The sequence below is a fragment of the Haemaphysalis longicornis genome, unplaced genomic scaffold (genome assembly GCF_048455015.1).
Source record: "Haemaphysalis longicornis isolate Haplotype H1 unplaced genomic scaffold, Haemaphysalis longicornis Haplotype H1 scaffold_1, whole genome shotgun sequence".
NCBI classification, from domain to species: domain Eukaryota; kingdom Metazoa; phylum Arthropoda; class Arachnida; order Ixodida; family Ixodidae; genus Haemaphysalis; species Haemaphysalis longicornis.
The window spans coordinates 98,744,399-98,765,858 of record NW_027526203.1 but is presented as its reverse complement, the minus strand read 5'-3'; the positions used below and the strand labels follow the sequence as shown (position 1 = coordinate 98,765,858).

The window sequence follows — 21,460 nt, the reverse complement described above, 5'->3', positions numbered from 1 at the left end:
CTCAAATGCGAAAATGTGCTGCTCCACTGTGTTTTGAAATGCCATTCGGCTCAAATGACATTCACGTCAAATGAGCAGCCAGAGGGACATTTGGGGCTCTCGAATGCCATTTCGAGCACTCTTGCGCCCAGCGTTTCAAGTCAGCATGAACTTGACAAAATACTATTCCTAATTGTGGGATTTTGTTTACTTCTCATTCGCCTAAATCATGGCATCAAGGTGCAATACCCTCAACACCAGTGCCAGCAAGTGACAAACCAGTGTGGCCAGAAAGCACAAAAAACCTCGATTGCGATTCAGAATTAAGCAAAAACTGTGTCAAAGCTTATGTTATTTATAATATGATATCATTTTTCTGGCAGAGACTGCTGCTAAATTTGATTGTTGCATTCTTGTATAAAAACAGAACTCGACAGCAGCAGTGCCATGCAGCACGGCGAGCGATTGTTAAAGCTTTCAGATGCCGTCGAAATTTTATGGCAGCACGGCGGATTATGAATGGCATTCGAAGACACTAATTTGAGTCGAATGACGTTTGGGCCAGGAATTATGGCATGTACTGAGAGAAGGAAGGCTGCGCGTGCAACGGCTTTCCCTCACTGTCAAGGATACCAGGTAGAGTTGTGCACATTTGTCTGTTCCTGCCACGTAGCAGCCTTGCAAATGGGCCCAGAAAATTTTTTCCATAGGCACGCCATCCACCCCACTGTAATTGACCATGCATGAGAGGCATAACTTAAAGGGTGTAAAAGAGCTGCCCAACCACCTCCAGTGGATTCTTATAGCGTGAATGAATGATTGATTGATTGTAGGGTTTAACGCAACGCAGGCGATGAGGCGCGCCATAGTGAAGGGCTCCGGATTAATTTGGACCACCTGGGGATCTTTAACGTGCGCCGAAATATCGTACACACGGGCGTTTTTGCTTTTCGCCTCCATCAGGTCTTGTAGCTTAAATGTGCTATCCTTTGCCACTTGGAGAATTTTTACAGCCCAGCTGTTTTGCTGGGATCTCTTGCTGTCAGCTGAAGAGCACTCCTCTCCCTTTTATTTATTTACATACTCTCAGGGCCATTCAGGCGTTACAGAGAGGACAGGGTACAAAGTACAAAAATAATAATAATCAAGTAACAAGCAAGAAATGGATGAAAATGGCAAACAATCTCAAGTTATACAGCCAAGAAGTGCGTTTTTGAAAAGAATGATCTGTGATTGATACAACAGAGGCCGGAAGGTGGTTCCAGTCCCTGCTGGTTCTGGGTACAAAAGAATCATAAAAAGGTTAGTCCTGCATTGGGGTATGCCAACTTTCAAATCGTGGTCTATGCGAGATGATAGGTAGCTGGGACGAGTGAAAAGACTTTCTTTTAGGATTGCATTGGTATAAAAAATTTTATGAAAGAGTGATAAACGAGATAGTTGTCGGCGGGACGAAAGATCTGGAAGATGTAATGAAGATTTCATTTGTGTGACACTAGCTAAACGGGAATAATTTGAAAGTATAAGTCGTGCTGCGCGATTCTGGAGTGATTCGAGTGTGGAAATGAGCGTGTTAGTTGGCGTATCCCAAACTGATGATGCGTATTCTACTTTTGACCGCACTAGCGTTTTATAAAGCAACAATTTTAATGCGGTAGGGGCGAGAGAAAAGTTTCGACGAATAAAACCGAGCGTCCGGTTGGCATTGTTGGTTATGTGCTGAATGTGAGTGTGCCAGTTGAGGTCATTAGTAATGTAGACACCAAGGTATTTGTAACTCTTGATGGGGGATAAAGGCAAGTCATTCAGAGAATAAGCGGGGTCATGAAGATTAGTCTTCCGTGAAATTCTCATTGATTTGCACTTGGAAGTATTAAGTTTCATCATCCAGCGGTCACACCATGCAGATATATTGTTAAGGTCAGATTGAAGGCAAGAGACATCGGATTGGTTAGTAATTTGTCGATATATTATGCAATCATCAGCGAACAGCCGTATGGAAGAGGAAACAGATTCAGGAAGATCATTAATATATATGAGAAACAGGAGAGGGGCTAAACTGGCCCCTGTGGCACACCGGACGTCACTGGGTGAAGGTTGGATTGGTAACCATTTACACTGACATATTGGGTACGGTTATGTAGGAAGTACTCAATCCATTTAAGTATGCTCGCGTCTAGGTTAAGTTTGCTCAGCTTAAAGAGAAGAAGTTGATGGGATACGGTGTCAAAAGCTTTCGCAAAATCGATGAAGATGCAGTCAATTAGCAACGAGTGACCTAACGCCGAAAGAAGGTCATTGGTAAAGGCTATTAATTGGGTCTCACAGGAATGATATTTATGAAATCCGTGTTGGTATGGTGAAAAGAAGAAATTTGATTCGAGGAAACTAATAAGATTAGTATAGATTATATGTTCGAGGAGTTTACAGGGAACAGAAGTGAGGCTAATTGGTCTGTAGTTAAAGGGAGAATGAACAACACCAGACTTGTGCACTGGGACCACCTTGCCGATACCCCAGTCTGAAGGAAGGACGCCACTTCGTAAAGACTGTGAGAATATGTATGACAAGATAATGGATGAGTATGCTTCAGTGCTTTTTAGAAACTTGTAGTTAATTGCATCGACACCCGAGGAGAATGAGAGCTTGGCCTTACGAATAAGTTTAGCAATGCCTCCTGATTCGATTGTAATATCATTCATTTGTTCAAATGGTGTGGTGCAATAAGAAAGGAATATTGTTGGTGTAGAATCTGTAAACGGCAGGGAGAATGTGTTATTTAGGACGGTGCAACATTGGTGAGAGGGTACAGGTGTATCATCGGGTAGTCTTAATTGTACGTCATTGGTTCGGCGCATGGTAATCACGTTCCAAAATTTCCGTGGATTAGTGTTTAATAGATCAGGAAGTGTTTGCGTAAAAAACGTGTGTTTCGCGCTTGAGAGAGCGCGTTTGTATTCTGAAGCTGCGGAGAGATAAGAGGATAGTCTGTTGCTCGACCTGGAATGCTTGTAGCTGCGAAAGATGCGCTTTTTTTTTATTAAGAAGCCGTTTAAGCGATGGGTTAAACCACGGCGACTTGTGCTGGGCCAACCGACGCAGTGGGATATACTTATCTGTTAGTTTTTTAACTATATCTTTGAATAAGCACCAATTATCATCAATGCTACGCTCCCAGAATTGCGGAAAATATGAATCGACAAAGTTCGCGAGCTCCGAGTTAATTGCGTCAAAATTAGCCTTACTGTAGTCCCTCATTGTTTTGTAACACTTAAGCGGACGGGGTAGAGTGGAAGAAATGCTGAAGTGTATAACCGCGTGGTCGCTTAAACCGGGCAAAACAGTTAGGGAAGAGACAAAATCAGGTTAGCTCTAGGGTCTAGCACATTGGCTGAGGAAGTGGTTACGCGCGTAGGTGTTGTTACAATTTGTGACAGATGGAATGTGTTACACAAGTCAAGAAATTCCAGACATTCCGAGGAACCATTGGTTACTACAGGCTGGTCTTCCCATGAGATTGCGGGAAAATTAAAGTCTCCCAAAAGAAAAATTGGAGCGCTAGGATACCTCATAGTAATTTTGCTCAAACAGTCAAATAGGTCAGCAGAAAAGGTATCTGCGGCGTTAGGTGCATGATAACATGCGCAGAACACTGCGTCTCTGTGGTTCACAGTGATGCTAACTGAGACGAATTCGAAAGAGGCGGGGACGGTGACAGGGATGGAATATGATACCGGGTCATTTGATACCGCAATCAGGGTTCCTCCGCCGATACGCTCGCATCGGTCACTTCTGTACACGTTGTATTCTTTTTTGCAAGTAAACAACTCGCAGTTGGCCACTTTACTGGAAAGCCACGTTTCAGTTAATATGACTACGTCGGCTGAGCAAGTGTCTATCAAGGCAGTCAAAGAATCACGTTTATTTACAATACTTCTAATGTTGGTGAAAAAAAATGAATAGTCATGTTTTCGTCGTGCGTGAACAGCCGAAGTTTCCTAGGACAATGATGAGGGTGGTACAGTGGCAGAAGAGGGAGGTACAGCGGCAGAAGTACATGCATCATCGCCAGTCGCAGACGAGAATGCGATATCGGCCGTGGTGCCGGGCATGTTCAAAGGTGTCACTTCACATACACTGTCAGTTTGCGCAACATATACATAACACCTTTTGTTAATGTAAAGCTTGTTGTACTTTAGGTTAAATTTCTGTCCACACGCGTTACCGAATTCAAGCAGCTTTTTCCTTGAAAGCCTCGTTGACTTGCAAAAATCCTCTTGCAAGGTTACACCACTGCCTTTCAGTTTGGATCGCTGGGACAGAACTTTATCCCTAGTTTTGAACGCAGCAAAATTAACAACCACAGGGCGGCACTTGTTCACGACGTAACCGCCTAGCCTATGTGCTCGCGCGATGCCTTTGTCATTCAGCTGCGGGGAAAATGTTTTCGCGAGAATAGCCCGCACTTTTTCTTCTGTTTGGGACCATGTCTCGGCGGGCGTGTCAGTTATTCCATGAAAAATAAGATTATCCTGTCGAGACCTATCCTCGTGATCATCCAAGCGGGACTGAATGGCGGCATTCTCGCTACTAACAGTTTCTGCAACAAGGCGTTGAATATCGGTTGGAGCAGGAAGGCTTTCCAGCGAGCTTACCTTTAACTCGACCGCAGCTAGCCTGGTGTTAATATTTGAGACTCGTTCTTCAAGCAGTTTTTGGCTAGCTTTAACTTCATTCAGGGAGGAAATCACTTCTAAGTGCCTTGATTCCATGGTTCGAGCGAGGGATTTTATGGCAGCTAGCACCTCATTGTTACTCCCATTTCCTTCATCGGAACTATCGCTTGGAGGACTGGGATTTTGCTCCACATCACCACACATAAGTAGCAACTTGGTCACTCGAACACAATCACAAGCCAACAATACGAGCGTATTTGGGCATGGGACAAGCAGCAAACACCGGTTACTAGTGCGCGTCGAACTCAAGGAGCAGGAAGGACTAACCTGTGTAATCAAAAAGAACGGTCTGAGCCCTGTTCGCTCCATCGCTGCTTGCCCATGCCCAGTGGTCGGTGCGGATGACACAGCATTGGGGAGGAGATTGCTCACCCCCAGAGGTCGTGTTAGTGGGCTCTAGAGAAAGAGCCTGCCACTATGATTTCACATTGGATCTTGCAGATAAACCATTTTTTTCGTAGACGTCTTTGTTGCTGCAGTTTGGTTGCCCACTTTTTCTGCCCTTCTGTTGGAAATGCATGTTCCGCAGCATTTCTTGCCTAGTGGGTCTCTGCTCACCTAATACATAAAATGAGCTGTCTAGAAACAGCTGGCACCTGTTTATGTATTCTGGCCAGCAATTTTTTTCACAGTCTGCCTAAGTTGTCATGTACTCGGCCAATTCAGAATTTTTTAAACAGGGGCAGCATATTTGTGCTCTTTTGATGTGAAGGTGTGTTTTGTGCCTTCCCTTCAGTTGACAGTTTATTCATTTAGAGTTACCTTACATGGTCTGCCACAGAGCATGAAGCGAAATGGAACACATCGGAACAAAAAGGATATGGGCAAGTGAACAACATGTTGGAAAAAAGGGCTCTATATTACAGATTATTCCTGGCCGCGGCGGCCGCTTTTCTGATGGAGGCGAAAAGCAAAAACGCCCGTGTGTGCGAGATTTCGGCGCACGGTAAAGATCCCCAGGTGGTCAAAATTAATCTGGAGCCCTCCACTACGGCGCGCCTCATCGCCTGCGTTGCGTCGGCGCGTTAAACCCCAATATATTACAGATTAGGCAACAGAAACCGTGCAAAGGGTAAAAATCAATCAAACATCACCAGTCAAAGAAAAAAAAATTGATAAATTCTTTTTGAAAAAGGTTGATAAATTCTTTACAGGAAGTTTCATGACATCCCAGAGCACGATGGCATGAGACCGCACCCAAGAATGGAGTGATTTTTTTCCCCCCAAAGATGCGTGAAACACTTTGCTGGGTGGACCACCGCGGCTTTGACATTTTTTTGGGTTGGATTGGGGGTGGCTTTGATTTGTAAATGTATTCATGAGGCAAGGACGAGAAAGTCTGTCAGATGTTGGGAGGCTGTAATGAAAGGTCATGTTTTATGGATCACGTACTTTTTAAGTGACGATAGTTGTGCGAGAGTACTTGTGGGGCTCTTTTTTGCACTGATTTTAGCAAGTTACTAAGTTAGACGAAAAGGAGACTGGACAGAAAAAATCAGTTCAAACTCTGTGCTAACAGGTGTCTGATAAGGCCATTTGCAATTATTATCTAGCATGTTTTGTAGATTTCTGCAAAAGTAACAAAGTGATCTTGATACGTTTGCTGCACATAGCATGTTACGTGTGTCGCAAATAAGTGGCTATAGAATTCAGGGTGTTTTACGGAAGACTAAGTAATTTTAAAAGGCAGGCTTTTGGAAGTAAAATTTGGATTCTTGCACCAAGTGATCAGGGCTCATAGCGGGTGCTGTAAAAACAGGTTCCCAAGTTGTGTTAAGGGGAATAATTAACTACACCTTGTTAATTACCTTGTTACAATTATTGCACTTAGGTGCAATAATTATAAAATTGTAAGGATTGTAAGGTGGAAAGTGTGCAGTTTCATCAGTTGACCAGAGTTTCATCCTTAGATTTACAAAAATTCCTGCAGAAGTAGGGGCTCGGAACAACAGTCCTGTGGACAAGCACACCTGGGGCTCAATGCCTGCTAAGCGCTGCAAAGTTGGCTTGTTGACATCACTCAGCTGTTCACATCGCATGCACACCACACTTTATCTCTGACTCGAATGGAAAGTAGCGCATGTGATGTGTACAGCTGTGAGTGATGCCAACATGTGGGCTTCGCAGTGCTTCGCAGCCGTCCAGGTGCGCGCGTCTGGGGGGCCATCGTTCCGTGTCCCGAGCATCTAAGGATGGACGTCGAGTTGACTGGTGACTTTCCACATTACCACCAGGCTGCAATAAGCATAGAAGTAATGAACAAATTCCAGTTCCCCTAAACATCGCACGCGCCATGGCCCCCGATCACTTGGCGCACGAATTCCAACTTTGAGTGTCACAAATAGCAGGATGTGGTGATGTTGTTGTCAGCTGACCCACACACTACAGCCTGGAGTCCCTTCCAATTGGGAGTCGTGCTTGCCTCACAGGGGGTGTGGCTTGGCGCACAATGGCCCCTGTGCTTGTTTGGTGGCTGCTGTGGGTGATGCTTTTGTGGTCCTTTCAGGAGGAGGCCGTTCTGCATGACCTGCTGTCTGCCGAAGAGGGTGAGCGGATGCACTTTGTTGGCCTTTCCGGTGCAGTTTCACGCCATTCCTGGTTGTGCCTCATTTTCTGCTTCGGGCATCGTAATGCAGCTGGGGACCGAAGTGTTCGTCATGTTTGTGTGTACACGTCACTGGCGGCTAAAACACGGCGGCAGAGGAAGTTGCTCATTCCGGTCAACTGCACTGCATATAATATGAAAAAAAAAAGTACACAAGAGTGGTATTGTTAGCTCGAAACTGCACCAAGCGGCAACAGAGTTTTCAATACCCGAGGATAACCGGTTGTTGGCTGCCCACACCAAGCCCGAGAATGGCCCGGGCCCCAAGCCTGGCTCAGGCCCACAAAGATGGCACGGGCTTTCACGTTTGCCTGTGCAGTGCACTGGCATGCACTGTTGGGCTGTGTGCGTAACCACGCAGACAAGCAGAGAGGCTCATTAAAGCATCCTGACGGGCTAGTTGGTCTGACATAATGGAAATAAGCTTCGCGCTACAAGGACGGGACGAAAGAAGAGGACACACCGCACAGCGCACACTAACAAACTGTGCAGATTCCACGCACATATGTACTACTATCGCGTAGACATGTGGAACCAAGAAAAGTTTAAAAAATAATAAAAAAAAAAAAAAAAATAAAAACCACACCTTCACCATGACACATGCCGTCTCAACCAGATTATACGCCATCAAGAAACGCGATTTCCTTGCCCAACAGCGATATTGAAGCAACACTAATGCGCGCACAATTTCCCGCCCCTCCATTATCTCCCGCGTGAGCGCGTCACGGCTCCTAGCGAGCACCTTTGTTTCTTCAAAAAATGGAACGCACCTGCAGTCACGGCAATGAGTGCCAAGATGCCCGCTTATCGCGTTGCTAACATTATTTTTCTGCTCATGGAGCCTATCATTAATACATCTGCCAGTTTGGCCGATATATGTATACCTTTTTTGCAGTGCAACGGAATCAGGTACACCACTCCCTCCGTGCAGGCAACGAACTTCCTTTGGTGCTTCGTGCGGCACCCATTCTCTTCTTTTCCAGCGGCGATGACCTGTCGACAAAGCTTTGCAAGCTTGTCGGGCGCAGAAAAAGCCACATTCGTCCCTGCACGTGGAGTGATACGCTTGAGGTTGTGGTTCAGCTGGTGGATGTACGGAATCACCGCAATCTTCCCGATTGCGGTGATTTTTTTTTTAGTGTCAAAACGCACAAGTTGGACCAGCTGTTTCGAGCGATCGTTTCAGAAATTGGCACTTGGCAAAAACTGGTTGCCAGATACTCACATGATAAACTGGCTATTTTAACTGTAGACGACCCGTTTCGGATTCAAAACTCTAATTCCCTTACTGACTACCTTAAACAAAATTCGGACCGGAGCTTTGCCGCTTGCTCAATAGACGTAAAAGACCTGTTCTACTCTCTACCCCATGACGAACTGCTTATTTGTGTGCAGGAATGTATTGACAAATGCGGTGTTGCGTTCTTAAACAACGCAGGCGTGTCTGCCGGGGGGTTTTTAGAGCTCCTGTCCGTGTACCTTAGGTCCACTTATGTGTGTTTTGACGATAGGACTTTCATTCAGAGGAACGGCATATGCATTGGGTCGTGTATAGCGCCAGTACTTAGTGACTTGTACCTCGCAAAACTGGACAGAAAAACTAATGAGCATCTGGATGATTCGAAAGTGTTAAAAGTATTCCGATACGTCGACGATTACCTTGTTGTTTTAGACTGTGTAGCCCAGAGCCTGGAAGCCCCCGCAGAGCGTGTCATTTCGTTTTTTAGCGAGCACCTGAAGCCGTTGCTTATTACTAGCAACGGCTTCAAGCACGAAGCCCACATCAGGTTTTTAGAACTGGACCTTCATTTCACCAGCAACCACGTCTGCTGGTCTTGCGCTCCTAGGGCGAACAAACCACTCCTTCCTTTTGGGTCTTCTCACTCCAAGCTTGTCAAGAGAGCCATTGCTACCCTGTGCGTCAGGAATGCATTATCAAAATCATGCCCGCTTATGATGACGGCTAGCCTGGCTCAGCAAGCTGAGCGACTATCGAGTTCCAGCTACCCCACACACCTGGTTGTGTCAGTAGCCGAAAAGGTACTCAAAGAGGCTAAGCTGGCAGAGCAAGACACGAGGCCAGCAGGTGACGAGAATCCCGAGGACAAACGAAAGATTGCGGTGATTCCGTACATCCACCAGCTGAGCCACAACCTCAAGCGTATCGCTCGACGTGCAGGGATGAATGTGGCTTTTGCTGCACCCGACAAGCTTGCAAAGCTTTGTCGACAGGTCATCGCCGCTGGAAAAGAAGAGAATGGGTGCCGCACGAAGCACCAAAGGAAGTTCGTTGCCTGCACGGAGGGAGTGGTGTACCTGATTCCGTTGCACTGCAAAAAAGGTATACATATATCGGCCAAACTGGCAGATGTATTAATGATAGGCTCCATGAGCAGAAAAATAATGTTAGCAACGCGATAAGCGGGCATCTTGGCACTCATTGCCGTGACTGCAGGTGCATTCCATTTTTTGAAGAAACAAAGGTGCTCGCTAGGAGCCGTGACGCGCTCACGCGGGAGATAATGGAGGGGCGGGAAATTGTGCGCGCATTAGTGCTGCTTCAATATCGCTGTTGGGCAAGGAAATCGCGTTTCTTGATGGCGTATAATCTGGTTGAGACGGCATGTGTCATGGTGAAGGTGTGGTTTTTATTTTATTTTTTTTTATTATTTTTTAAACTTTTCTTGGTTCCACATGTCTACGCGATAGTAGTACATATGTGCGTGGAATCTGCACAGTTTGTTAGTGTGCGCTGTGCGGTGTGTCCTCTTCTTTCGTCCCGTCCTTGTAGCGCGAAGCTTATTTCCATTAAGCAGGGAGGGCTGAAGCAGCCACTCTTTTGCTATGCCAGTTCACTGCCAGTTCACCACGCCGCAACACGCTCAGCAACAAGTAATGCCATGCTGTTTACACATCGTAACAGGTTGCCAATGGTTCTAAAGAACTTTTATTTTTACAAAGGAGCTATTGTAGGCTAGGCTCTGACCAAAACTGCATGCACTGACGGTGTGTAGACGTCAAAATTGAATCTTGTGGCAAAGCCAACTTTCTGGTGAATGCTCTGTAGCTCTCAATCTAATTGGCTACCTTGCAAAATGTACTGAAATTCAGCCGCCAGGACAACTTTATCATTACAGCAGGTTTCCTTTACGTGTCATAATTTGTTAGTTGACCGTGAAGTTAACGTTACAGAATTCGTGCCAGCTAACAGTGCATGGCTGTCTATGGAAGGAGTATGATTACAGAAAATGGCTCTACTCTTGTTTTGTCTACGCCACTGCAAAACAATTGGCCACTAAGATGGCTCTCTAACACTATTGAGCGCTTCACCTACTTTTCAGGGTTGCGTAGTTCATGGTGAAGTTGTGAATGCTGTGGAATTCCCACCTGCTGCCAATGCGTGGGCTTCTGCGGGAGGGACGTGGGCAGCTGGCATGTCTGTCCGCTGGCATAAAACCCCGGTCCTTCCAAGTTTCACTCAGCCAGGAGGAAGCGTGCCCAGTCGTGGATGCTTTGTTTCATGCACTCCTTGGACTGCGCCCAGCTCCTCTGGTCATCACAGAGTAGAAGGGCGTTCTGTTGTTCAGGTAACGCAACAAAAGGAAGTGCAGACCACTCTTACTAGTCGTACTCGGCAGCTGTGAGAAACATGCAACTGGGTAATGTGTGAACCACCAAAAGGGTTGTATTGTATACCACCAGGTGGTTTTTAAGCGTAGGCACCTACATCATTTAAAAGGACACTGAAGTGAATTTTCAAGCTCCCGTTATTGCTTGCGCTGCGTAGACTGGCTCAAACAAACTTTTCATCGTTTATCTGGGCGATGAGGTGGTATTTATTTTATAAAGCGTCGGGTGATAAGGCGGTATTTGTGTTATAAAGCCTGAAAGAAGAAAAACTGCCATGCGCACTTTGCGGCTGCCGCACCAATTAACAGCAGTGGCGTCATATACAAGGTGATACTTGATTGGACAATGTCCAAGATAAGAATTCAAACCAGTTTCGGTTTCGGTTCCGTGAAACAACATGCTTGGCATGCGACGTGATCGTTGGATGGGCATTCTCGATATCTCAGTAATCGGCATACTGTGCTTCTGCCATGATGTCGGCTGCAAAATGCGTCACATAAGCCTACCAGCACGGCTTGGAATCATAACTATCGCTAGCCATGGCGTACGCAGTGGATGAAGACCCTCCGCGCTGGCTCATGCCTGGCTGGCTCGTGCCTGTATCGAAAGAGGCGTGTTCGCACCAGGACAAGGGTCGGCTGATTCCGGACTGTGCTCGCAAGCAGTCGGCGCTTATGGCAACACCACGCTCACTAGAACTCGCCAGCATGTCAGTGTCAGTCTGCACAGGCTCTGCGAACACTGTCGTGGAGGAACGTTACAGCGCAAAAATAGTGAACTCAGTATGGAAAACATTGCCCAAAATCAAATAAATTAACTTAAAAAAGTGCACTTTTGGGGATTCGAACTTGGGACTTGCAAAACAAAATACAGTCAGGCCCACTAATAACGAACTTGACCGTCACGCCGAATTTGTTCATTATATCCGAAGTTCATCATTGGTGTAATAAGCGTTTGCTTTGATGGAAAATGCGGCATGCATACGGCGAGCACACTGACGCACTCCTGGCTCAGAATTATGTTAGTCAAGCGGAGAAATAGCTCGTAATATATAAGACGACGCAGTGGTCTTCAAGAAAAACACGTTTATTGGAGCGAACTTGTGCTCCCCTAACAACTCAAATACTACACGGGCGGCGAAGCAGCAGTCAACAAAGTGAATGTGATAGCCCGTGCGGCATACAAGTAAAGAATGGAAGACACGCTTCGTTTGGCACGCAGATAACACAGCCGGGCGTGGCCCGGCAGTAAAAGCAATAAATAAACAAACCCATACATGGTTCGCGGCAATATGCATAAATGTTTCATGAATTGTCATAGGGGTCGTTGCGCATGCTGGTCGACATGTCCACTTCGGTCTTGAAGCTCAGGATCTTCTGTGTTTAAAAACTAGAGCTTGTTGACTTGACAGATCGTATTTCTTAATTAGATCGCAGTTTTTTGCTCCCTGCACAAGGTCGTTCACGATGTCAGAAGAGAACAATCCATGACAATCCAATTTTGGCTTCATGGCACGCGTTTTAGGTTGCTTCCCGATTTTTTTTTTACATTTTTCTAGGCCAAAGTGGACAGGAAAGCGCGAGCAAGCATAAATGGAAGCTGCCTAAATTGATGCGTAGCTAAATTATGGCCCAACAAAATCCGCTCCGTTGATTTGTCCACCCGCAGACAATCTGGACGAGAGCTACGCATGTGCATCATGTTGAATTCCAATGGCAGATCCGGAGCAGTCACCGTGCTCCACCGCGGAGTGCGCCGACTCCGCGAAGAGAAGGTACTCCTAAGCTGCCTTTGGAACGCAGCCGCTCCCGCCGGAGCAAAGTGCCTAAGCATCTGGCGACGCAAAGTCCCCAGCATCCTTTGCGTCGCGCCTTCCCGAAATTATGGTCCCTATAACATTTGCTATACTCGGTTACAACTCAAGAACGGCACTACCTCATGTAGTGTATCACTCCACCAAAGCGCCGGACCCGTGACGTCAGTGCGCGTGCATTTTGAAGGGGGTTTGCTATGAATGTGTGATATCGTCTGCCTTGTCTCACGCAGTTTGTTTGTCGTCACTGGAGTCGTTTATAAGCATATTAAGTCCACAAAATCACGGGAACGGCTCACGCCATGTTCAAAATATTCCCAGTAACGCCCTACTTGTGCCGCACGGAGAAACATCCGGCTACGGTGATAAGGCACAGCGGCAACTTACGACGGCAAAAAACAAACAAAAAAAGCCTTGTGCAATGAAGAATGCAAGCGCAGTTACTGTTTGGCATCCTGATTTTATTAAAAATAAGTTCCGCGTGCGCCTCAAGCTAGTGAATTTCCCAAATCGTGGAATTCACAAAAATTAGAGGTGTTCAAAATGAAAGGTTTGATAGTACCACAGTTTGTGGCTGTTGGCTGAAAGTGCAAAAAAAAAAAAAGACATCGTGGGCATGCATGTGTGCGCACGTAATATTTTTATTTGGCAATACATTTAACAGATATTCTCAACTGAGGCGGCAGCGTTCGACGTGCGATGGGGCGTAATGAACGATGCGAATTGGTCAGATCCCGTTCAAGCTTCAAAGCATATATTTGACTCGCAAACAGCGAGAAGTCAGAACGGTTCCAAAGGGCCACAAAAGAATTTGCGGAGTTTTCACACACCACGCAAATTATTTCACGCGTTTACGATATATATCCGTGGCAGTGTACGGCGGGGGGACACACAAAAACGCTTCTTTGTTAGGTAACGTAGTCGAAATTTAGCTTGATGTGCCGAAGCTAGCAAAACATGCCGTGCCGGCAGTGTTTCCGATGCCCCAGAGTAAGTGTCGTCTTTTGCCCGGAAGAGGACAGAGAGGATAGAACGCAGCCACACGCTTCCCTGGTTTGGCTCGATCGTTCATAATACGCGAAAACGTTCTCCCATAATTTATGCTTCGGCAAACAACTCATTGTATTCGTAGGAACCAATTTATTTGCCTTGTAGACAGAAACGAAGAGAGGACGGAAACCCGCAGTTGAAATCGGCTGAAAGCGCCCAGCAGGCAGCACGGCGGAGCGATGAGCGCCGCACTGCTCCCCACACCGGCAGTGGCCGGCCGCGCTCCGAATGCCTGCAGCGCCGCCGCTGCAGGCATCACGGTGGAAACCCCTTCGCGGCCGCCGGACGGCAGACTAGTAAATCTTTCTAGGGACCATACCGAAATCGTCTGGTTCCCACCGCGGTAAGGTGGCCTTAACCGCGGGCGTGTTCATCTCGCGCTGCGCGGCTGGAGGAGGCAGAGAAGGCTAGCACTGGCCGGAAGCGCAGATGATGATCAAAGGCCTCCCCTTTGAATCGGGGTGACGGCATGCGCCATCTAGCCTATCTTAGTCATTTAAATTTAGTTAACCCTATACTCGGATTTCTTTTTAATTCTGCCCTGGCACTACCCCTGGCTGGGATGACACTTTATTGACTTCCCTCCTTTTTTTCCACCAATACTACAGCCGCTGCTTAGTGATACCTACTGCTGACCAGTTAATGTTTCCATCAACTGCGAAGCCCAGTGCCTCAAGAAGTAGGACTTTCCCCCCAATTCTATCCGGCTGAATCTTTTGGCATTCTATACTATGTGGTCGATTGTTTCTTTATCCCTGCCACATCCCACACGTCTCATCCTGTGACGAATATTTGCTCATCTAAGGTCGTGTTCTCAAGCAGCCAGCCCGCGCCTCAAAGAGCAACGCACTACCTTTATTGTTGTCATAAAAGTTCTCTTTCCGGATCTCTTGTTTGCTTGCTTTGCCGATTCCCAGTGATCCCTTCTTTTCCATCCTCTCTGTCCACATGAGCGTCTCTGTTTCCTTCACCTGCTTTTTAACTGCCCTTCCTTGTTTATTCGCTGTGGTCAAGTTATATTTAGTCGCCAGCTTTCGCGTCCTCTTCCGCCATTGGGTGTCCACACTTTTAAGGTACAGGTACCTGTGCACTCTGGCTGCCCAGTTCTTCTCGTCTAAATGTCTAAGCCACTCCTCAAAACGTATTTTACTTTGCGCTTCCCTCGCCTCAAATGAAGCCCAACCCGTATCACCTGTACCGCCTCATGTGAGCTCCCAGTGCTAATCTGCCGACTGCCTTTTGGTTTACCTCCAGTCCCGACAGGATATCTGACTTTAAGCATAATACGGCATTAGAGAACGTGAGCGCCGGCACCCTTTCCAGATGCCTCGCACTACCTCATACTTATTGTATCCCCAAAGTGCTCTGTTTCATTACTGCTGCGTTTCGTCTCCCTTTCAGTTTGAGGTGTTCTTCATGGGCATTCAGGTAGCCTCTTCCTCCATTAAAGGGGCCCTGAAAGGCATTTTGAGCACACTAAATGAACTAGCGCAATCGTTAGATTGGGTCGTCAACGTCATCTGTGCCAAGTATTACTCTTTTACGCGCAGCGGAAAGCTCGCACTTTTGTTGCAAAGTTTGTCGCCCTTTTCTCACCCTTCCCTGCGTGTTTTTAGACGCCGCCATCTTCACATGTCTACGTCATCGATTCCCAGGGGTGCGTCATGAGGTAGACATCCTGCTATTGGGCGGATTTTTCACGCACTTCTGGCAAAGAGATGTGTCGTCTGCTCAGCGTCGGCTTGCCGGCTGATCTGCCAGTGAAGTGCCGGAGTGCTTGGACATTTTACGACTATCCAAACAAGTGTAAACAAACGCTTAACCGTTTGTATTGAATGCAACACGGCCTTAACACGACATGGATATTCTCTTACCGGAGTACGTTCCATAAAGAAAGCGTTGAAGCCCCCTGGAACTTCTATCGTGCAATCACACAGAACGCCCTCAGCTGAATGCCCGTGTTTGACGCATACATTTTATTCAACTTCAAAACAATCCAGAGATGTGTTTCGAGCGAACACAATGCCACATCGCAGTTACCTGTGACGCGCGGCACCGGATTACAGTAGGCGCAGGCGTTCTCAGGCTGCCACTTCCCCCTGTCTGTAACGTGTGGCATTGTGAATGTGGGGTCCCTGGAGTACTGACTTGTCCCTCGAAAAGTCTTTCCTGCAGTGCATGTGCGTACAGGGGTGAGGCCGACTGTACAGCCCTCCACCCCAGTCCAGTACTGCACATTTACCTGCTCTCGCTAAAGTTGGCTTTCCCACATCACTTTTGTGTATCGCAGGCGAGCCCTGCGACAGTAAATGAGCCGCGTAAACAGCCTGGGATGCCACCAGAACGCACCCTGGGTCCCAGATGCCCAGTTGCAACCTTCCCTGTCTTTCCCCTCTTCCTCCTGCTGCCGTCTCTTTTTTTCTGTGCACAGGTTGGGGTTGCCACCTTTCCCAGACAGAAGAATGTTTTCTTAGATTAGCGTTTCGAGTGGGGCCAGTTGGTTCATTCTGAACTTACAAAACAGCGCAAATGACGAGGACTAAGAAAGAAGGCACAGACAAGCGCTGTGCATGTCTGTGCCTTCTTTTTTGGTCCTCGTCATTTGCGCTGTTTTGTAAGTTCAAGTTTTCTTGGAGAGAAATCAACATAATCTTTGTTCTGAAAGTGACTGAGGTTTTGGTTATTGCTCTGAATGTGCCGCACTGGGAAATGAGCGCACATACTTTGTCCAGTAAAAGCTCTTCTTTGCATCTGAATGCACCAAACGAACGCTGAAAAGTATGCAATGGTGAACTCGCCCTTCAGGGATTTATTCCGCAGTGAAAATGTAGGTGATTTGCGCCTGCAGCTTTCCCACGAACTTACTACAGGGCACTGCAAAGAATGCAAAGTGACCCGTGCATTGCACGGGTCACTTACACCCGTATTCACCATCGTAACTTGTGTATAATTCTTGCCTTTTGACACTTTTTGGTGCCTTAGCCCACCAAACTAATGCTGCAAGGGTGCCCTTTCGCGAACTTGGCACTCTTTGCGGCCCTCAAAGTGGCTGAGAATGAGCTTGCTGGGATACCGTACCGAGTGGCGACGTTCTTCATTCTCGCCGGCAGGGACGGCATTTAAAATTGCCAGCTCGTCTGGAAAAGAAAAGTTTTTGTTTTCTGGCAGCAGAACTAATCACCGACGAACCAGCACCACAGGTAGCAGTGGATACTCGCAACTACAGGCCGACAGGCAGGCCTAGCACCTAACTGGCACCGCACTGACATTGAAAACGCACAGCAGTTTGCGGCGCGGGTGAAGTTCGCCAAATTAGTGCCTTTCTCGGGCTGATTTTTCGGAAAAAGTGCAAAAAACAAGGGATAATCAGTGTACCGAATTCGTTACATCCGGGTTAACCGTCGCAACGCCTTCGTTACATAGAGCTCACGAACACATGGGTTTCAATGGGGAATATAAAAACTTGGTTAAATCCAGGAATTCGTTGCATGAGGTTCGCTACATCATCCAGGTTTAACTGTATACATACGGCCGCAATGCTATACAATACACCAAGAGTGCAGAACGAGCAAAGCTAAGATTCTGTGCGCTCTCCTTCTCCCATTTGTGGAACTTGTGTGCATATTCAGAGCTTGACTTAGCGGCTCGGATGAATGACCCTCACCGTGTGCATGAGGTCTGCACAGCTGTGCTCCAGGTTTTGCCCCACACAGAGCTCCACCTTAACCCCCATCACGCCAAAGACTCGTGGCAGCAGGGAGCAGAGAAAGCATTCGCTTCTGTTTAACCGCTGTCAAGAATTTGATCCAGATCGAGTCGTAGATGCAAAAAACGAAATGCAAAACGAAATGCAAAAGCAATAATTGCAGCACAGTGGCAAAAAACCGGCGAATGACGGCTGGTTTTAAGTTTGGACTGGCAACCGGCTCACTGTCTAAAAATTCACCCGCATTTCCCCGAGGGGGAGCATGGGGAAGTGCGAATGCACGGTTGATGCTATGAGGGGGGCTATGTTGAACTGTGTTGTCATTCGCCTCTTAGTTACATTATCACCCCCTTGTGATCAACTCTGGCATTCACAAGAATCCATCTAGACTGCGGAACCGGCGACCGACCTCGACGGAGGCGCGCGCTAGACTGAACTGCGCCGCACCTCGCGCGGTGAAATGCGAGAGCGTGCGACATCAGGCGAGCGCAGTACGTCATCGCGCCGTTGCTACACACGCTCTCCCTCCGCTCCGCGCCGTTGCTAGGGGCGAGGAGGACGCGATAACACCTGTTGCTGAGCTGCGGTGGACGGACGGTGGACGAGTGATTCAGGGTCGCTTAAGAAGTGCATTGCACTTAAAAAAACCGGTCAGGCCAGTCAAAAACCCGACAGGTGGCCATCCTAGCACAAGTGCACGGGGCCAGGAATATTCGATCGTGTTTCTCTTGTGCGGCAGATTTGCTGACGAATATGTCATGCAAATTCTAAGGCCAGCATTTTTTCCTGGGGTGGTCATAGGGCGGTTAACATCCGCCGTTTTCCTCCCGCATGGTTTCCTTCTCCCTCCCTCTGACAGGGAAATGCACCTTCATTTTAGAAAATGCACACCCAGACTGCGAAATGCACAGTCATCATCATAAATACTTATCGGATGGTTGCTTGTGAGACAGTTGCAGACTGTCTTGAAAACAAGCACCAAGGATGAATGTGCTCGTGAAGTCTCCGTGCAACAGCAGAGGGAGAGGCGCTGACCGAGTGAGAACGATGATTGTGTGTGTTTGGTGAAAAAAAGCAAATTTGTAGCTGAAACGGCAGCTTGCATGTGTGGAGTCGGCCACTGAGGCGTACACAGACAGCAAAGCGAACAGGTCAACCCGGACGCGGTGTGGCTATGACGAAAGAAATAACGATGGGTCTCGTTTATAAGCGGCTGTGGTACGTGCTGCGGCTAACGTTGTTGCGCCCGTTAGGAAAACTTTCGTAATTTGCCCATTCTGTTGTTCTTCTTGTTGTTCGTGTGGGAACTCGGTGGGCACGGACTGGCCTTTGCGATTGGCAGAAGTGACTAGCGAGCGCAAGTCTAGCACCGCTATCCGCTGAGCATGCTCCCAATTGTGCAACAGCAGAGTTGTCGCACCCCTCTGAAGGCTGGGCGTTCTCTGTGCTCCAATGTGGGGGGGAGGCATTCTCAGTCGAGCTGCTGCAGTGCCTTCCTGACAGCTGGCACATTGTGCGCACCGTTGTGCTGCTGATCCCAGGCTCTGCAGTGGAGGCGGCCACGATTGAGCCCTCCACGGCAGCATGTCTCGTAGCCCAGGTGCCTTGAACTGGCACATTTTACGTACACTGTGTCCGAGATAACACCGGGCCAGTGTTGTCCAAATCTCAGTAGGTCAACCTCGAAATTTTGCAAGTACGTTTGATCCCACATATAGTAGCCCCACTTATAGTAGTTAATGCGCAGCTAGTATGCACGAAAGGTGACCACACAGAATGTGCACATAAACATTGCCTATCAGGAACTTGGGTCTCTAACAGAGTGCTGTTGTCAGGGTTTCTTTTTTTTATTAGTATGGTCAGCTGACGCTAGGTGCCCTCCTCAGGAGATGCATAACAGAATGCCTCGATAGTGGGGCGGACGTGATGCGTTTCGAGCGGAAGGTCCTTGACCAGCACGCCTCTGCTTGACGTTGGTGCTGCCCTCGGCGGTGTGTGTTTCAGGCCCGAGAACGGAGGCTCCCTCGGGGGTGCGGCGGGCGTTGCACCTGCGGGTGCAAGCGGACACTGTGCACGGCGAGACGGTCTTTGTGTGCGGCAGCAGCCCGCAGCTGGGTGACTGGCAGGTGTCGCACGCACTGGAGATGCACTTGGAGGACCCCGCCATGTGAGTGGCCTGCTCCTGCTGCCTCTGCCTCGCTCTGACGGGCCTCTTCAAGGGGTAGTCAGTGCGTTCTGGCAGAAGCTGGGAGGCATTGGCGGCAGTGGCATTAGCGTGTAACCTGGTTGCATTACTGCCAGTTGGTCCCACTGTCCATTGACCATGCACTCAGTCTGCCTTTCGCCAGCCTTGAGGTTGCAGAGAAAACTGCCTCTTGTTTTAAAGGAGCGGGGACACCAAATTTTTACTACCAGAAACTGATATACTTACTTCGTCAAAGAGCCAAGACGCCTTCCTGCGATTATAGGCGTCAAACGTCGCTTGGGAGCAATTTTGAGTAAGTATTACTGCCACAAGGCCTGGAAATGGCACGGCTCAGCTGCTGTCCGACGTCCAATTCGCTTGTGGCGGTGTGTGACATTGAAGCTACCAGCCAATCAAACTGCCCCTTCCCTCTCAGCGAGGAAGCCAACAAGCATGGCACAAATGCAAAGAAAATTTTGGTGGGGCTTGGGGAGTCGGGTTGAGTGTGGCGATCTAGTTTCAGTGTAGGCGGGGGGAAATGTGGTCGGTCGTGCCCTGGATGCCAATGACAAGGAAGCCGGCTTGCTTGGACGACAAAATGGGATGCCGGGTAGCCCTAGGGATCCCTCCCGGGCTCTCATCAGCCGAAACCAAAAGTTATGCAATGAATGGCGCTGTAATTCACAGTCGGCAATATGTTGGCCACTCTTCGTGCATTGTATCTTATAGGGTAGTATGGACACAGCAGTCTGAGAAAGCAAAAAAACACAAATTTAAAGTCGCTACTCCTTTGACACTACTTGAGGGCCTAGTGCTGATCCTGGCCCGCTTAATTATGTGTCAGTATATATACCGTATTTTCCTGTGTATAAGTTGCACTTTTGTATAAGTCGCACCCCCTCAGAACGACAGTTTTTCCAAAGAAAAACGTATATAATTCGCACCAGTGTATAAGAAGCAGTGGTGTACAAAACGTGTTTTTTAATCGGGTAAACTCATAGAGGATCAGTTCTTTAGAAGTGCGGCGAAAGTACATGGTTGCGGCGGCCGCCGCTTGTGGACGCATCCCCCGGTAAGCAGTGCTAGACACGTGCATCTACCGTCCGAAGTCTAGACAGAACTAACTTATCAAAAATGGTGTATTGATACACACAGATGGCATGTGCTTACAGACGGCGTTTAGGCAAAGCCATCGATGCCTTCTTCCTCCGGCTCGCTAACAAATAATTCATTCATTTAGACCATAGAGCTGTGTCTCTTAACGTGCGCTGACATCACGCAGCACACAGGCACCTTTTCGGGCGCAGACCACGCGCGGCCGCCACGTACCGGGTTTTTTCCATACATAAGTTGCACCGGTAGATAAGACGCACCAACAAAAATTTCAGAAAAAACCGTGACTTATACACCGGAAAATACGGGGCACAATTCATATTTTTTGGCTAAAAAGTACAATCCAGCCCCCCACCCCCCCACACACACACACTTAACCTTCCCCCTAATAAAGGCAAAAATATATCGTACGCTAGTGGCTGTATATGAACGTTAGTGGAGTCCCCAAAACGTTGCTCTTCAGAAGGCTCATGGAAAGATCAAGTGCTGTGTATCTGACTTCCGCAGGTCGTGTTCGTGTCACACTGTTCCTAATAAACTGTGAGTTCAGTGCTCCAGAGCACGTAGTGACTAGAGCTCTCGGGAGAGCATGTAGTGGGTGGTGCTCGACCTGTGCCCTGGGGCGCCCCTTCTCCTCTGCCTG

At 47.9% G+C, this 21,460-nt stretch overlaps 1 protein-coding gene across 5 annotated transcripts in view; it reads left to right on the top strand.

Moving 5' to 3' along the window:
• Positions 1–21,460, top strand: part of LOC144178361 (glycerophosphocholine phosphodiesterase GPCPD1-like) — a 103,350-nt gene that overhangs the window by 3,639 nt on the left and 78,251 nt on the right. For 4 of the 5 annotated variants that reach the window (XM_077706159.1, XM_077706177.1, XM_077706153.1 and 1 more), the window contains exons 2-3: positions 7,222–7,261; positions 19,524–19,686. In XM_077706159.1, the coding sequence (XP_077562285.1) occupies positions 7,238–7,261; positions 19,524–19,686 (187 nt within the window). In that variant the 5' untranslated portion in view covers positions 7,222–7,237. Of the gene's footprint in view, positions 1–1,224; positions 1,281–7,219; positions 7,262–19,523; positions 19,687–21,460 lie in introns of all 5 variants that reach the window. The other variant, XM_077706168.1, reaches the window with a different exon arrangement.